General features: G+C 41.9%; 1 protein-coding gene across 7 annotated transcripts in view; it reads right to left on the reverse strand.

Annotated features, from left to right (window-relative positions):
• Positions 1-5,244: 5,244 nt before the first annotated feature.
• Positions 5,245-18,672, reverse strand: part of RAPGEF5 (Rap guanine nucleotide exchange factor 5) — a 149,382-nt gene continuing 135,954 nt past the window's right edge. For all 7 annotated transcript variants that reach the window (XM_048950566.1, XM_048950565.1, XM_048950564.1 and 4 more), the window contains 3 exons: positions 16,652-16,716; positions 10,778-10,832; positions 5,245-8,231 (listed from right to left, as the gene is read on the reverse strand). In XM_048950566.1, coding sequence (XP_048806523.1) covers positions 8,113-8,231; positions 10,778-10,832; positions 16,652-16,716 — 239 coding nt within the window. In that variant the 3' untranslated portion in view covers positions 5,245-8,112. The remainder of the gene's footprint in view (positions 8,232-10,777; positions 10,833-16,651; positions 16,717-18,672) is intronic.

Below are 18,672 nucleotides of genomic sequence, written 5' to 3' on the forward strand. Positions count from 1 at the left end.
GCTGATCATGCAAACTCAGGACCAGTGCATCACACTTCTTTGTAGTTACATGATATACACACACGATAAAACCACAGCACTGCTAGTACCCAAGTTCCCCCAAAATCTGATTAATATGCTGGAAGGTGGAGGAATTCAGATTTTCCCAGGGTCCCTACAACCTGCAGCTATCACAATCAACAGCAGAGATGGCTGTCCTTTCCAAATCTCACTTCTTTTAGTACTCGCTGGCTTTCAGCCAGCAGCTTATAACACAAGTGATTTCTAAATGCTCCACTGTTTTATATATCTGCAGCTTCCCTGTGATGCCACATGCTAGCTTCAGAAGGTTGGCCCCAGCTGTGCTCAGTCCCTCACCCAGCTGGGTACATAGAGGTACTAAAGATATGTGGAATTCAGTGCATCATGCCCAGGCTTGAAGAGGTGACACACAATGGCACAGGGATTGCAGATCTGCCCCACAGCACCTACCACAGGTGCAGAAGTGTGCATGCTCTAGAGGACACAGTCCAGCAGAGCTGTGCATCCTGCCAGAGCAGCAGTGACACCTGAAAGATCTCAACCTGCAGCAACCCATTTTCCTTTCATAGCGTGATTCATTTGCTGCACATTGTATTTGGGATCAATGCTTAGCACTGCTACACAGGACAGTTTAACCTCCTCTTGTTCAAAGGTCAGGTGAATACAGCTGCAAACCACCACCAAGAGAACAAGGTGCATGTGTTCAACAGCACCTCCTGGAGAAAATCTGCCACTCTTCCCCACAAAACCACTACTTAGATGAAACACCGAATTCAGCATCACACTATTAGCCCAGCAGGCAGGGAATTTGCTTGCTTTTGTCAAATGCTCACAGATAACTCTGTGGCATTTTTGGAGAAGCTGCCCTGGGCCAAATGCTCACGCTGCAGCCAGCAGCTTTGGATGAGACGCTGACTCTGGGGACTACTGACAGCTGAGGAGGCAGTGGTCTTTATTCCCATCAGCATCTGTCCTAAGTGAATGTGCCCTCTCATCATAAAAGCTGGAAACTAAATCCAGGGGGAAATGTATACAAAAAGGCTGAACAGATAATCCCATCAGTCGACTTAAATGGGAATCTGAGTCAACAAATCTAATAAACTGGGGTCAGTGGACCACACAGATGACAGAGGAGCCTCTCCTGGCTGCATTATACCCCACAGTCTCTTGAGGTTGCACTGGAAGTCTTGATGCAATAAACTGACACATGACTTCACCACTAGATGTCAATGGAATCTGAATTTCTGAAAGGGAAGCTACTGCTAGGAGCAGGTTAGCTGCAGGAAAAGCTTGTTCCAGCTGGCAGCAGCTTTTACTGGAAGCAACCATGCCAACTAGGCCCTCTACTTGATCAAAAAGCTGATCTGCTCCTTGCAGAGATGCTTCCTTCAAGAATCCTGTCTGTCATCATAAAAAGACAGCAGTGGCAGCTTCTTGTCCAGTTCTTGTTGGAAAATGATAGCCACCTTTGCCATGCTGTTATCACTCAGCACCCTCAGAAAACCTTAGCATCTAGCCCTGGATTTCTGTCATTCGCTCTTGCACGAAGCCAGAGTCTTCTGGAGTCACTCAGAGCACTGAGTCCACATTTACAAAATCCACATTTACAAAAAAGCACAAAATTAAATTTAAGTAAATTGCCTTACATTCTTCAGCAGAAACTATTTAAAATTAATTACCTCACTTAAAATGAAGTAAATCTCATCCAATAAACACCGAGATAAGAGTATGAAAGTGAGTTGTAGACTATTTCAGTCTCGTTCAAATCATTCCCAGTTGAGCTCTATGACTCTCTGGCAGCTCCTACCAACACATCATCAACTCACAGTTGGTCTCCAACCAACAGTCAGTAGGCAACACAACTTCAAATCGTCTTCCCGAATGAAAGGGGGGGGACGCTCTTAGCAACAGTAGCTGGATTTGTTTTGACAGTTTTCCCAAGGTGCCTGACATAACCTGAAGACTTGAAACTTCCAAGAGATTTATGACTGAAGAACCATCACCCAGAAGCACTGAGCGAAATCCCTCAGTGAAGTTTTGCAGAAGGAAACTGGGGGTTTCAGCTGTCAGCAAGTTGAACATGATCCAGCAGTGTGCCCTGGCAGCCCAAAGGGCCAACCATATCCTGGGGTGCCCAGGGCCAGCACTGCCACCAGGTGAGGGGAAGAATGGCCCTGCTCTGCATGCCTCACCTCCAGCACTGCATGCAGGTTGGGTGCCACGATACAGGAAGGACCTAAAACTATTAGAGAGCGTCTGAAGGAGACAAAGATGATGAAGATGATTGTCACGAGGTTAATGTGCATGAGGAAGGAGCAGCTGAGGTGCTTTGATCTGTTCAGCCCAGGGCAGAGGAGCTGAGGGGAGGCCTCATGGCAGCTGCAGCTCTCACAGGCAGCACTGAGCTCTACTCTACGACATCAACAGGACCCAAGGGAACAGAATGGAGCTGTGAATCAGGTGGGGGTTTAGAAAAAGGTTTGTCACCAGGGAGCAGTGCCCATGGCACTGAGCTGCTAGAGTTCAAGGTGCATTTGGACAACAATTTTTTTTAGATCTGAGTCACCCCTACTTAGATTTCCTGGTAAATTCCCCTCCAGCAAAGCACAGCTCTGTGCTTTCAAGCCATCTGTCACAGCTGGTGGTACTTCTCTCAAGAGGCACTTTACCACTTAGGTTAAATGGATGAGCTGTGCCAGCATCACTTCCTCAAGCTCAGTAATGCTACCAAAATGATTTCCCTGCAGAGGCAGCTCTTTCCATCACTCTGGACAGGGAAGGACTTGCACTTTAGGAAAGAGCAACTGCAGGAGAACAGGAGAAAAACCCAAGCTGCTTACATTTTAGAAGCCCTGAAAACTCCACACAGCTTTTGGTACAAGACAAAAAGAAAACATTGTTCTAAACATTGTGCAGTGAAGATATCCTATCTCCTTCCAGAGCCATCATTTAAACCTACTAAGGGAGGTTCTGAACAATTGTCCTTGGGTATTCTGTAAGTCATTTGGTTCTGCTAAAAGAAATCTTCATACCTTGCTCATTTTAGACGCATACTTCTTTAAAACATAGAAGGAAAAGTAAGTTTGGCTTATGCTACCAAATTATAATCTGAACTAAATTGATTCAGCATTTTTAGCACCCCAGAACTGCTCTCATTACTTACCAGAGATGATAGCTGAAACTTCACTGGAAGACACTGTAGACACCAGGAGTACAGCCAGCCCACACAAAAAGGACAACAGCTCCTACTTACATGTGAGCCCAACACTCCGTATGTGCAGGTACAACCAATCAGACCCAAGGAGAGCACATAAAGGAAGTGTTTCCCCCTCAGTTGCTGGATTTATGTGACAGCTCTCCTCTTTCCCAATTTCTCCTTCCCCCACTTTTTTTTTTTCAGGATCTTACATATTTCCTCTCTGTTGTGGGTTTTTGTTGTTGTTGTGTTTGTTTTTTTTTGTTTTTTTTTGTTTTTATTTTTTAAGTGGGCAGGTAAGGACAAGGATTGCCTTTACCCTGAGGATTCCCACTGGGGAAGTGGGACTTGGAAAGAGTCAGCAGCACCCTTCAGATCTGCTTGCCAAGGCTTTCAAGATGATGCCCCTTGCTTGTTCCTCCTGCTTTCTTGAGCTTGGCTTTGCATGTACTCAGCTGCCCTTCCCGTGGCAGAAGAGAGCATGACCCAGGGCATGTGCCCAGTGTGGCAGGAAAACTTGCTGAGATATGGAACAGCAAATATCGAGGAGGATTTTCTCAGGCTGAGCTCCCTCTTATATGGAGAGGAAGGAATCACTTCTGCATAGGACAGAGCAATTGCCTCGTGGAAGTCAGCCCTGCTTTGCACAGAGGGCTGTGCAGTGCCCCAACAAATTCCCCACTCACTTCCTTGTGCCTTCCCACAGCTGTAAGCACCCACCCTACACATTTCCATGGTTCCAATGGGGTGGAAGAAGAGGCCTTTTGTGCAAAGTTACCTGTTTGCGTGCAGCTACACAGGGCTTGAAGTAACTCCTAACTGAGGTTAGGAAATACTCCCTAGGCCTCCTGAGGTGATTTGAAGGGAGAAATGATCTCATGGGAGGGACTGCAATCAACAGCTGGGAGCATAAAGTCTTCAGCACAGCCGGGCCTGGAAAAGGATGCCTGGCCGTAAAGTATCATTAGACAACATTATAGAGTTGTGTCAACATTCTGAGCTTGCATTGTCTTAATTATCCCAGTTAAAATTCATCCTCCCTGCTGCAGACAGCTGAGAGAAGACAGGGGAAAATGAAGCAGCACCAGCAAGGACAGCTGAAGCAAGGGGAAAGCATTTCCTGTCCTCACTAAGAGGATCGAGTGCTGATAAGCAGACTCTGGGGGATTGGAAGACAGGTTTACTCCTCCTTCTCCCACAGGGACTTCTCACAGTAGCTCCAGGCCCCTCTCAGTGCAATGATGATAAGGCACAGCTGAGACCCCATTAACATCTCTGCTTCTGAAACTACCTAGAATGTATCAGCATTAGCAAGTCCCACCCATTGGAGCAGTGCTTTGAGTGGGATCAGGCTCCTGATATATGCTGCATTCCCCTTGCAAGTGCCATGAGGGGTTTCAGGACTGCATGATGGAAAGTGTGAGTATGAAATACATCAGTGACGAACAATAAGGGTGAGTGAGAGGCAGGAAGGCACAGAGCCCAGCTTCATTAGTCTTTATATTTTGAAAAGCAATATTAAAAAACACTGGAAAATGCAAGATAAACGTAACAGTTGCTTTTACAAGTTTTAACCTTGTATTGCTTGGCCATTTTGACATATAAATTATTGCTTACTAGCTCTCATAAATACACAATACAATTAATATGTACAGAGGCAGACAAGCATGTAAGATGAAAAGGAAAACATTGGCGACGTTGATTCTGGTAAATCAGATTATTTCATACATACTGAGTCCCATAGCGGTGGATAACTACTAGCTGTAGTCCCTGAGAAGTTAGGTAAACACCTTGGTTTGGGATTTGCTATTTTATTACTCTTAATGCAAGCTGACAGCATTATGGCACTCAGAGAGAACGTAACAAGCAGGTGTTCTTCCTCAGCCCACTGACTTCATCCCAGTACTTCTTAACGGTGTAACACAATGACAATAAATAGGCTATGCAAATAAATATTACTCTGCTAAAATGTTTACTATTTACATCTTTCTGTATCAGTTTACAGCCACATCTTATTGTTTCCAATACCCTCCTTTCTTTTTTTTTTTCTTTTTTTTTTTTTAAACCAGTGTCATGCAAATGGAGTTAACTTCTGTCTCAGATGGGGCTAGAATTAAATGTGTCATGGAAGCTTTTTCCTTTGTTTTGTCTAATTATTCCTCCTAGCTACTGATGCAAATAGGCTGAGTACCTAACCACAAGTGTCTCAGAACATTCCTGAATTTTATCCACGTAACACAAATGTGTTATTGGAGAGGGAAGAATGACTTAAAACTCACAGTATTACCTGTGCTGGGCACTGGCAGAGACTGCGGGGCCCCCATCTCATTCACAGGGTTTACTCCTCATTCGCCAACCACCCTTCAAAGTGCCTGCCTGACTGCAGCTCAGCTCTGCCATACTTCAGTTGCTGAAGGAAGACTCTGTTTGTTACAGATTATCTCTAGATTTACATTATTTGCCTTTCTTTTAAGGTAACAGTCGGAAGATCCATCTTTTCAATGTGAGATTGATGCACCAAAGTTGGGCCTTCAGACCATAACATTATATTCAAATAAGAAAGGCCACTATGAAAATCAGTTCATCAAGTTTTAAATAGCCCAGATAGCCTTAACACAGATATTGTGCTTAGTGCAGGCTGTGTGACTTCAAACTGGTTTTCTGCCAGTTTGTTGGGCTGACAGCATCCCAATTCAGTGTAGAGTTGCAGTGTGCAGAAAGCCAATACCCAACCTGGCCTATAGCCCAGTGGTGCAGCATTACTCAGCCACTTACTTCAGCCAGTGAGGTGCCTTCAGGTTGGCTTCAGCACACCTTCCAATCAATGCCTGAGCAGTCATCTTTTTTTTTTTTCTTTCCCTCTTCTTTAATTTCATTCATTTACCTCTGGCACTCTGCTGCTTCATCAGCAGTAACCACCGCAGCTATCACAGAGCTGAATGCAGTGAACCATGGTACTTTCTTATGCTCCCTCTTCCACATGTTTCAATAAAACAATTTGTGGAGTAGAGTATTGTATGAGCTAGTGCATGCAGTCAGGTCCAAGCTCTTAAAAATAATGCCACATAATGAGTTTTCACAAGGGGGAGCTCAAAAACCAGCAAACAAAGCAAGTAATACATCAGGGTGGGGATTCGGGGAGTGCTGTAGCCAGAGGAAGAATTGCAACAAAACAAGAAGCAAACACAACCCATGGTTTGTGTTCTTACACTGCAAAAGGAGCCCAGTGCAGCTAGTGTCCTCATCTGAACAGTTTTGGTCTGTTTGCACAAAAGAGTTATTTACAGTATCTGCAGTCACATCTACAGAAGAACATAGCAAATTTTTACTCCATGGCCAGCAAGAGTTTATTTCTTTTGTTCTTTTCACTGGGTAAAAAGATTTTTTTTCTAAAAACAAAAAATCATATAGGATTTGATAATAACAAAGTACAAGCAAATACATTTCTGAAACATCTGTTTCCTTTACAATAGATCTATACAATATTTCACAGATGGGAAAACTGAATGCATTCTACAGATTCCCCCACAGACTACCTGTTAAAGCTGTTCTTTAATCCCTTTAAACCAGAGATAAAATTACGATGAAGAGCGTGCTACTTCAGTAGACCCACATTTCAGTAAAGCAGCATCTTCTTGGAAGTCTTCCTTGTGTGGAACACATGCAATAGTGAAAGGCAAAGCAGTGCAATGCATCCAACTCCCTGCTTTGCAAAGGGACTGTTACTACAAGTCTGTGTACAAACCAGTGCCAGAGTAGCACGCTGCCTATTGCCTGTGGCATACACCAGATTATTTGGGGGTAACTTCTTCATACTGAAAAACAGAGCTGTGGTGATAGTGGTGCTTAGGCTTAGGTCAGTCATAGGTAGGACATTACAAATGCCATCTTGGTATGTGCTCAGAACTACTTTTAGCTACGTGAAATCGAAAAGGACCCTAATACTGAGAGCCTGCTGTGTATGCAGGTGGTTCCCTAGTATCCTGTAAGGGGTACCCAGCTCTTTAGAAACTGGAAGTGTGTGCAAGTGAGGTGACATTTTGCCTGCTGGAATAGAATATTTCCGGAAGATTTGTTAGGAATGTGGCGAGCCTAGGCATTGCCTTGGAATAGATATAGAAGAGGCTGTAATCCAAGATGATAAAAAAAGCTCCTGCTATGACAGTTTATTACACATTGTTTGCAGGAGCTGATACTAAATCTGAGATAACTGAAAAGGAATAAATGAATGTATTTTTGGTGTACAAACAATTGTGTCCAGGAACTGCAACAGAAGTGGATTGGCTCTGATAGTGTATCCTACAACGCAGATGCTTGAGGGGCCAGAACAGTATCAACTCTTTAGTTCTGGCCTCCAGATCATGACAGGCTCTTGAGTTTCACCTGGTGCACTGCCTTTTTGTGTTTCCATTCCTGGTTGTCTGTACTTATCTCAAACAAGCTGCTCCGGTGGACTCAGGGGAGCTGCATGGATTGCACAGTATTTTTGGCAACCTTGAATTAGCAAGGTACGTACTGTGGTGAACTGAGAATCCACTTGCTGTATGTTGCTTGTGGAAATGTTTTGCTGCTGTGACACGACGCTTCCTTTCTTTCTAATACTGGCAGAATCTGCACTGAAAGCTACACTGGACCAAACAGTATTTTCACAGAAACCAAGCTCCTGAGCTCAAAGAATGCTGCTCCGTTTGGTGACAAGTGGGGATGGCACCAAGCTTGCCCTGCAGCTCTGCGAGCAGCTCCTTTGCTTGCTCTGCCTGATTTTCCTGTGCATGTTGTGTGAGCTACTGATAAAACTCAGTAAACTGTTCTCATATAGGGAAGCAACATGCTTAGCATAAACATTCACTTAATTCAAAGTGCTGCAGTTACAAGGTATACGAAGCTGTGTACGCTCACGCTCGCGGCTCTATCCTGTGAGAAAGCTCAAAGAGAGCTTGTTGGTTGTCGATGACATGCAGGTGGTGGATGTATGGCTTCAGTTCATGATGTTCTTTCGAAGGAACTTCACTGCCTACAAAACAGAGAAAGAGAATGAGTCAGAAAGACAACCCTTGCCTGTTTTTCATTTCTGTGAGCCAGCATAGCACCTCCAAGCCCCCAGCGTGCCACCACAGTGGCTCAGAAGACAGCTGTTCTTTTATGGGTGCTTGAAAGGCAAGAGGAGCTGGCTGTACAACTCACACTCGAAGGGTGGCTTGAATAGCACATACTTTCTGCTGCAGTTGTTGTGCCCAGCACTAGCCTGGGGAACTCTCTGCCTGTGAAACCTTCCAGCAGTGCTGGTGACCAGCAGAAACGGAGCAGGAAGAGCTACATCCACTGCTGAGACCCATTGAGCCAGGCAAACGAAACGATGAGATACATTGCCCTCTGCTGCCGACTGCTGACAGGCTGTCAAAGGTTGAAGAGCTCTGCTCTAGTCCATTAATGGTATTACCATCAATTAAAGAAGAAAATGCTCAAGACTCCCAGAACCAATCAGCTTAACCCACACATTCCCTCCCTCTCTTTTGTTTCATTATCATCCTTTTTCCCATGCTCTCCAGCTACACCAACAGCTTTCCAGGAACCAACCATCCTCCTTAACTCTAATGAGCACCATTTGAGGCAGTGTAAGTAACACTGGATGTCAAAGCAGCAGCTTCCACATACAGCTGCTAATGGTGCTCCTGGGCAGCTATTTTCAGGAGCTATAGCCAAGCAACTCTCTGACTTCAGAAATGTGGGAGAGAACATGAGAATGTGATAAATCTGTGTCAGAACACATTGGTGACCTTTCTGTTCTCGGGGAATAGGCTCGCAGCAGCTGTGCTGCAGACACGAAGGAACATTTGTATTTCTCATTAACACCTGAAATTACAAAAGCTTGAACTATGTTATTTGTTCAGGCTGCTTTGCTTGATTTTGGAAACACAATTATTTGTTTTCAGGATTTAGTATGTAAAAATAAAATATTATTTCCATTAAAAAGGCATTTCAGTCTTGCTTGGAACCTAATCAGCTTCTTATCCAGAAACACTTTGGCCTGCATGCTTAATGCACTTGATACAGTTCATAAGCAATCATAATGTGCTTTGCTTGCTTTTGTTTGATTTTTTTTTTTCCTACAGTAAGATGCCTGCCACTCTTGGGCCAATCTGGGAGGTGATGCAGTAGAAAGATTCACAATCCTGAGAGCAAAATATGCCCACTAGAAAGGGAAACTGTCCATAAAGTCTCAATAAATATTCAGTGAATTCATTTCATGCCTAAACGAATATAGCAAAAAATAAAATGCCTGCAGGGATATCTGTAAAAGCTGCTTCCTAAATGCCAGCTTCACAATAAATCAAGTCTGCAGTAAAATAAAATAACAATCATGCACTTCAAACTACCAGATTACATGATAAATCTTGGGTATTAACCTCAGATTTATGTTGTGGTGTTTACAAAACCACTTAAAAAACAAACAAACAAACAAAAGATTTGCAGAGAAGCTGCAGAAAAACCCTGCATCATTAAAGGAATCAATGCTATAACTTTATAATGGCAAATAAGAGACATTCTGACTTAGAGGTACAGTTTGGATTAATCACTATTTCCTTCAGCACCTGGTTTAACAGAATAAAAACAGAAAAGGTATGCCCTTCTCCCTTTCCCATTCTTTCTCTTAATATATATCTAAATAACACAAAAACCATAATGGTAAGCCACCTTTGTTTAATAAAGATTGTGCATACGTATGGTAATTTTGTAGAACAAAGTGTTCAGCAGAACTCTTAATAGTAGCTATCATTCTCCATGATACATTATTAATACTACAAATTTTTAATATTCTTTTTGTCAGGGTCTGTGCTTTGTGCTGACGGCTGCTGAAAATACAACTAAAAAAAAAGATTCAAGTTCTTTTTCTCCAACCACTAAAATCCTGCATTCAGGCTACAGCAAAGTTCTGAAGCTCTTTGGAAAAAGAGTTTTTAGTGGCCTTAGTTTTAGTCATTACATGTTTAGTATTTCTGGCTTAGGAACGATAACCACTTCCTCAAGCAGTGCTGTGTTTGTCCCCTTCCTGCGTTTAACCTCTCCGCAGAGAATGAGAAATGCTGAAGAGGAGAAAAACAAGGTTTTCGCTCTGTTAGCAAAGAACAAAGCAAGCTAGGGTCTTCCGGCATGGGTCCTTAGGGTCAGATTCTCTGGTTTCTAACAGGGTGGAAAGTGGAAAAGAGAAGCCTTTTCTGCATAAGTTCTCCAGTATCCAAAACAAGCAGAGCTCAACTTGCACATTTTCCCTGTCAGGGGCACAAACACAGCCAACTCCTTTCCACCTAGTGAATGAAACCCAGAGGATCTCAGTGTCTTCAAGACTTCAGCCACTGCATGAAATGTTCATTAAAAAAAAACAAACAAATACTGATGGCGGAAACCAAGTGAAAAGCCATGGCAATGAGTAACATCTCTCAGCATCTGGAAGCCAGGACACCTCATAGATTCACGGAAAATACTGAGGTAATTCAATAGCCAACAACCAGCGTTAAGGCTGTAAAAAGGCAAAACAAGTAACAAATTCTGGCTACTCACCAAACTGGTTATTCCTGCAATGTCTCAATGATCGAACAGTATCTGCAATCATGTGCTGCAAAGACAAGACATAAAACATCAGTGCAAAAGTCTGAGAGGGATTCTGTCATTAGAAAATTCTGAAAAAAACTCACTGGCTTACACTGTAAAGCAAAAAAATAAAAATAAAAAATCAACTGTAATAAAGTAGAAAATGAGGGCAGTGGGAGAACAGGTCCTTATTGATATTGCACAGATTAAATGAGAACAACTCCCTCAGAGGCCATGGAAAGCAGTGATGAAAAACAGCCATACAATTACTTATTTTTGTTCCTGCGACTTCTATTAAACTGAAAGCCTACAGGAGGAAAGTCTTGCAGGTTGGCTGGATGCTTCTGATCCATCTCATGCTTCTTGTTCATTATCCAGGGTTTCCGGTAGTCTACAATCTCTCCTGTCTCCACAAGTTTTCTAACCAGGCTGTAAGCCTTTTGTGGCACAGATAACCCCTCTTTGTACATCTGCATGCTGCCTACTACAATCAGGTCCCAGTATCAGGATATCAGCTAACAGGGATACATAGCCGTCCTGTCCAAAACAGAGAATTTTGTCCCATTTTGACAGGTCGAAGTATAAACACAGCAAAACACGAGGTACTTTCTACACTCACAAGATGACTACCTGCAGAACATGGAACAAAAGACAGTCCTAGGTAATTGCAACAGCACGCTGCATTGCAGAAGAAATGATGGTGAACCAGTCTTTTCCTTGTGGCTCTAAGAAGGATGTACTTTTCATTTTGCTGGGCTTTCCAACCACAGAGGAAAGATTTTAAAGTTCTGAGAAAATAAAGCCTTGGAAAAATTGAATGTAAATTCAGACTACCACTAGAAAAAAATCTGACTTCAGGTCTTAGCAAAGCATTAATTATGGCTTTCCATGGTTATTCAAGATTTGCCTCAAGAATTCACCCACAATTGATGCTGGAATTAAAAAAAAATCCCTGAACTTGATCTTTGATTCTTCTTTCCAATGCAAATATAAATAAGGAAGATCTTGAAGATTTGTTCTTAGTTGTCAGCTTCTCCCAGTTTACTGTGGTAACAATGTACATGGTTTCAGCAGCTACTGATGCTCACATTCCCCTGCGGTAGAATAATGAAAGCCATCTATGGATCACTGTTAACAGAATCATTATTGATCTGGAAGACCACTGCAACTGCCATATAGTAATGCCACAAATATGGTGGGGGAGGAGATGAGAGAGAGACCTGCCTTGAATATTCACTGAAACAATAGTAGAAGTAGTGAAACTTGATGCTACAAAGGAGATTTCTCTTTGGTACTTCACAACATATGTCTGCAAATACTTCTCCTCTGAGTTACAAATGTCTGTTCATTTCTATTGTTCTAACAAGACATAACTAATGATACGTTATTTGCTTTGATGAAGCATTCATCTGAAACAGTTTTATTTTTCTGTTCTTCTGAGGTGCAGTAAGTTTTGGATGTTCCCTTAGATTATGCACGCTGTGGTTTAACCCAGCAGGTGGCTCAGGATCACACCGTCATTCACTCACTCCCCCCCTTCCCAATAGGAAGAGGGAGAAAATCAGAAGAAAAAAAAGAGTAGAACTCATCGGTTGAGATAAAACTACTTACTAAGGGAAAAGGAAAAAGATAGTAGTTATGATTATATTATATATATATATATGAAAGTACATAGCAAGTGATGCACAAACAATTGCTCACCACCCCTCGATTGATGCCCAGTTAGCCCCCCAAGCAGCAGAAGAGAGCAAGACAAACTCTTATTCCCTTCAGAATTCCTTTTGCATAACGTCATACGGTATGGAATATCCCTCCAGCCAGCTTAAGACAGCTGTCCTAATTCCTTTCCCTCCTAGTCCTTGGACTCTTTGCTGCAAATGGCCTTGTCTCTATACAACACTGTTTAGCAGCAACTATAACATCAAAAGTGTTATCAACTTTTTCTCCTAGACCCAAAAAACAGCATCATACCAGACACTCTGAAGAAAACAATCCAGTCCCAGCTAAAACAAAGACAACGCAGAGGAAATAAAAAGGTTTAAGGTTGGTTTCTTTCAGGCTCAGGTCTTCAACTTATGAAAACTGGAACTGTTCACTATAAATCAGTGAAGTATGCTCATTTTGACTAGATGTCACCTATAAATGTGTTGAAGCATTAATCTTTTTATTTATTTCACTGCTTCAGTGACCTAAAAGTGAAAAAATAAAATTTAGCCAGTAACTACCAAACCTGGTAACTAATTTAAACAAATTGCAGCTAGCAGTGATAATGTAACAGCTCGTGTGAACTGCTTGTGTTCTTCTCACATCTCCCTCAAAAATAAGCAGAGGTGGAATGAATTAGTTGTCTTCAGCAGATTATCTTTAAGATCAGAATGACACAGAACAGCTCAACTCTTATCACCCACAGAGTAGCACCTACAGGACCTCTCCAAAGGAGAGAGCTTATCTCAAGAAAAACAGCACATCTTTCTTGGAATCTTCTTCATATTCCTTCTATCAATGAATCAAAGGGGTTTTTTTTCGTTTTTTTTTTCTCTTTTTTTTCCCTATCTCTTGTGCTTCATTCTTCCCTGCAATCATAGGTAGCTATTGTGCTGATGTCCTTGCACTGATTATAGTGATGTTCCATTGTGATGTCCTAGACTTCACTGTCAATAGTGTGAGTACTGGGAGAGCTATAACTTTTACTGATACTGCTGCTATAACATTTTCCAGCTGCTACCCTTTGAATTTGGCTTTTAGAAGTAAGAGATCCCATTATCTCACAAACTGTCATTCTTTGCTGTTTCACTTTTGGTGGTCACTGTGGTGTCCATCTCAAGACAGCCTCTGGATGTGATGGTCTGGCAGCAAAGAATCTATCTGTGTAACACTCTCCTAAAGCAGAATGCCAAATCTCCCGTCTTTACTAGTCTAATTATACTGTCTGTCCGTTACCAGCTCTCTGGGATGCAACTGTAATACAAAAAAATCCACATATTCAACTAATATTTCCTGACTGTTTAAACAAATGCTTGCACACCGTTAGTGTGATAAACAACACCTTTCTTGTGGTTTTCAGCCTACCATCTACCTTGAGATGATTAGCACTTCTTCAGTTGATGAAAGCAGAAAAGAACAGACTTGGGAGTTGCACAGATATTTGGGGTGTGAATAAAATCTTCAGAAAGATTTTATGATGAAGAAAATCTTCAGCTCAGTACTGAAGGTACTATGTAAGATGTCATTATCTAAACCAGTAATGGCCACTGACCTATATTAGAGTTTGCTGGAGTGTGGCTAAGACATGCCATTGTTAAGATATGGGTGATGGCTACCCACTGAAAAAAAAAGAGAAGCTACATTTCACTGAAACAGCTCAATAATGGAAATATCTTGAGATGAAACAGTAAAAGACTGTCTTTTCATTTATTCCTTCAGATTTAGTATAGGAAGAGGGTATGAAACTAAATATCGATCTATTGTAAACTAGAGTTTAACCAGCAAGGAGTTAAATAAACCACTGCAATCCCTTCAACTTTTGCTATTACTGCATAACATTCCAGAGACAAAAGATCATCTCTTTTTCTTCTCTTTGCAAATTCTCTTCTTTATATTTTGAATTAACTTTGTCCTCACTGCAATCATGTCATGTCAAATCAAGTTCAGTCACGGTAGGATTGTTGTGGCCATGATGGTCTAAGAATATAAAATAAGCAGGGATTGCAGTAAAAGAGTATATATTTTATTAAGCCAACTGATATTATTGGGAGAAAAAAACAATAGTTCAGACAAACAAATCTTCCTTCTGGTCAGGTGTTTAACGCAGGTCTGAAGTATTTCAAAAATACCTACTCAAATGAAGACATAATAAACCATCCTCGCTTTAAAATTCCTAAGTAGAAACTCTACGCGTTTATGACAGTGAGTAAGTTTCTTCCCCAAAGCAGTAATCTGCTATGGTAGAATAATTCTTTTCTTCTTTTTCTGCAACAGTAAATTTGCAGGTGAGGTTCAGTGGCTTGATCCAAACTAAGCAGGAGCCAATGTCAATCCTTATTTTTCTCAGAGGCCAGAAAGAGCTCGGTGTAATGTAAAACACCCAGGAAGACTTCCTTGGGACAAAACCCTTACAAATTGGAAAAAAACATGGGCATATACATGGAGATGTGTAATGTGTCTTGTTAAGTAACCTCATGCCCACAGAACTTAACAAGTGAACCACCAGGATACATATACTATCTGAGTTACAATTACACCCATAATGTGTAATGTCTTCTAAGCCTTCACTTCAGTTGCTTGCATTCGTATGGATACAGGCAGCTGTGAGACAGCAGGTTCCTCAGGGTGTGATCTGACTAACAATTCAGAGGAAACATCAGTGTCAGCAACACTCACCCCATATGCATCACAGAGGCTCTCCCCCATTTAAAATGCCCATTTATCTTTTTGCATGGAAATGGTGAAATCCTGGCTCACTGAAGTCAATTAGTAAAGATCCCACCACCTCTGGAGATACAATGGTGACAGCAAGGATAGGAAATCTTACCAAGCAAGCCCAGCACATATTAAATGTATACATGATTAAACAACAAACAAACAAGGTCTGGCTAAGACTCAAAAAAGAATCAGATCTTTCGTATTCACTGAATTAATATATGGGCCAGTGGGGGGATTTTAGTAACAATTACTGTGCATCAAGGGCTAGTTTAATTTACATGTTAATTGGATGAACTTCCAAGAGGCAATGAAGAAGAACATGCTAATGAGTTTTATGCAAACACCTAAAGGTCAAACAGTTAATGGACTTGGGACAAGAAAACCTTTCATTAAATGCAAATCAGTGTTCTCCAATTCTGCAACAAGATAAGGTGCAGAAATCAAATAGAAAACACAAAAAGATGGTCTCAGGTTCAAAAGTCAAAGTCCACATCTGCTTATAAGTTGAAGGGCAATGTACATTATGATGGGATGTGGGGAAAAAAAGCTCAACATCTGGTTCATGAATAACTCCCAGTTTGCACGATCATTCTCAAACAAGTGTAAACACATGGAGAAAATAGTCAAAAACAACTCCCCAGCAACAGCCATCTGGACTCACAGTCTCATGGCACATCCAGAGCAATCAGAAAGAACATTTTGGTTTCTTGATCAAATACATCAGCCCAACAAAACCAAAATTTCTCCCTGCCAGCACAGTTCAAATATACAAGTTATGGCTTTGAGCACTACAAAAACGTTATCAGCAAAGATTTAGTGCAAATTAGACAAATCAAACATTCATTGGGAATCATCATAGCATAGAGGTGACATCATGACTGGCAGAAGAGCCCAAAGATATTAAGTGGCATTCTACACGAGAGTTAGTAGAGTGGTGTGTACATTCAGTTCGAGTTACACTTCAGACATTCATTTATTCATCATGTAACCTAGATCATAAATTTTACTTCAGTCGTGAGTGGTTAAACTAGAGATACCTTTTCTTTAGTGCCTTGAGACGACAGAAATCAGGGAAAACTGGAGAACGTAACTGAAGAGAAAAAATGTACAAGATGGTGCAAAGGAACAGATTCCCCTGGGAATAAACTGAGGAGATTGTACAGCACTGATTCTGGGTAACTCTGGTTTAACCATTTTACAGAGAAGTGGAGAGGAATGAGTGCGAAGAGGAGCAGAGGAAGGGGCAGGGGAGAGTTCAACTGTCAGCTGCTTTATCCTGTTTGCTCTTTGAAGCAAAGTTAACCTCTGTTTACTTCCTCCTGATTTACTCAGAAGAAACCCTTTTTAGTCATATAAAGAGGGGAAAGGAAAGAAGAGAATAGGAATTTCTGTGAAAAACAGAAATGATAAAATAAAGCTTACCAGCTTTTCAAAATTAACAAGGTTATCCAGAAATGTTTTATTTCCTTCATGAATGAATGTTACATCTGAAAAAAAAAATTAAAGGAAAATAATTATTTTGCAGGACTTTGTTGTTCTGTACAAAGAAATGATATTTCTAAACAGCAACTAAAAGAAAACAAGAGGAAAACATCCCATTAATGATTATCAAAATAGCTTAAAAACGGTGAAAAAAGCTTAGCATAATGATATGCACTACATAGACATCAAAACGAGAGGATTTTCAAGTCAGAGCAGATTCTTACTGAATCTGAATTACCTATGAAGTGCATGTGGTGCAGAGAATGACTGGGTGTAAGAGAGATACCCAGCTTGGCACACTTGCTCCACATGCTTGCAGCCTAGATCCAGCCTGGGACTGTGGCCAGGCCGGGACTGAGCCCCCGTGCTGTGAGCTCCACAAGGGGCACAACACGAGGCTTGGGGGCAGTTCTGACACCTCCTTTCTCCTTCTCCATTGCGACTGCCTAAAGTACTCTCAGGGACACCGGGGAGATTAAGTGAGAGACACCAAATTGGAGTTCAAAGCCTTGCATGAGGTAAGCATTATGTCCAGGGAAACCTTAGGGAATCAAAACAGCCTTACACAGCGTTGCTGGGGAGGATTTGCAAAGACAAAAAAAGGTCAGTGAGAGGAAACAGCAAAGGTCTATATTTAGCTCCAGGAAGGGAACTGAACACACTGTAATGAGCGGAAGGGGAAAAATAATAATAAAAGAAATCAGGCGAAAGAAGTACTGCTAAGATTATGATTAAAACTGGAACTAGAGGTCATTTTCTCTGTTTTTCTAGTGCATGCTAAGACACAAAGCAAGACCTGTCTGGAACGTGAGATACTGAGGTCACAGGCAGACTTTAGCAGTGCATCCTCTGGATGACACAAAGCAGCACAACCACATACCCCTCATCTCCCACTTTGGCCACGCACTGCATGGATGTGCACATGCCTGCGAGGACTGGGATGAGAGAGCACTGATCTAACAAGATGGCATTGACACCATTCCTCGGTAAAAGCCACAGCTCTCCCTGCTGATGTGCCAGCCCCCAGGACAGCTGTGTAACCGCACATCTCAGGATACCTCTGGGCTTCCTCTCACATCAATTTGGTCCCCTAGATTTGGGGGATTTTAGATCTCGGAACCTGCAGCTGACACTGTGGTCTGCTTTATCATCTCTGTCATCCTACCTCAAAACAGCCAACCTGATTTATTTCCTTTTGTTTTAAAGATTAGCTCTGTGCCTGAGGGGGATTTTGTAATTGCTTAGAATGGAAATGTTAATGGCTTAATACTAGCCTGGAAACCCAGGGCTGGGACTCATTAGGCAGAGCTCTGCCTGAGGGGTGTTGAAAAGCTGGGATCTGCTCCGGCACTCCTGAGTAAGTGGGTTGAGCATGGGGACACACTGGGCATGCCTCCACCACCTCCTGCTTCTGGGCAGCACTCTGAGCATCAAGGGGAGGAAGGGCACAGGACCAACTGCACCTTCTCCAGGGAAAGGGACAGGGAAAGGACAAGGCTTCGAGACTCTACTGCAGGCAGGCAGGCACTGCTTGTCTCTGTATCAGTACAGTTAAAAAATGTCACTTCTAATGAAGAACTTCTACTGGAAGCAGAAATTTCCCGACAGCTTTTAAAGTCTATGACTGCAGTGAATATCTCTGAGGGTGGAAGAAACAGCAATTTGCTTTGTGGCCAACAACAAGAGTCTAGATAAATTCAATGGAGCAGAAAATTGCATTTGAGCTAGGTTGTACGGATATAACACAGCATTTATTGCATATTTGAAAAATTTGCCTGACTTTCTAATGCTGTGTCTGCACTTCACATTTAAATTTAATTAACTTTAAAGGGACACTCTGAAGTTATTTCTCATAATCAGAGGAAGGTTCTTATTTCATTTACTTGAAACTACTTTTGTTCCTCTTGTGCTAAAATATAAAATATAGGAATTTGTTGATTCATTAATGATTTCTGTGCTAA

The sequence above is a fragment of the Lagopus muta genome, chromosome 7 (genome assembly GCF_023343835.1).
Source record: "Lagopus muta isolate bLagMut1 chromosome 7, bLagMut1 primary, whole genome shotgun sequence".
NCBI lineage: Eukaryota > Metazoa > Chordata > Aves > Galliformes > Phasianidae > Lagopus > Lagopus muta.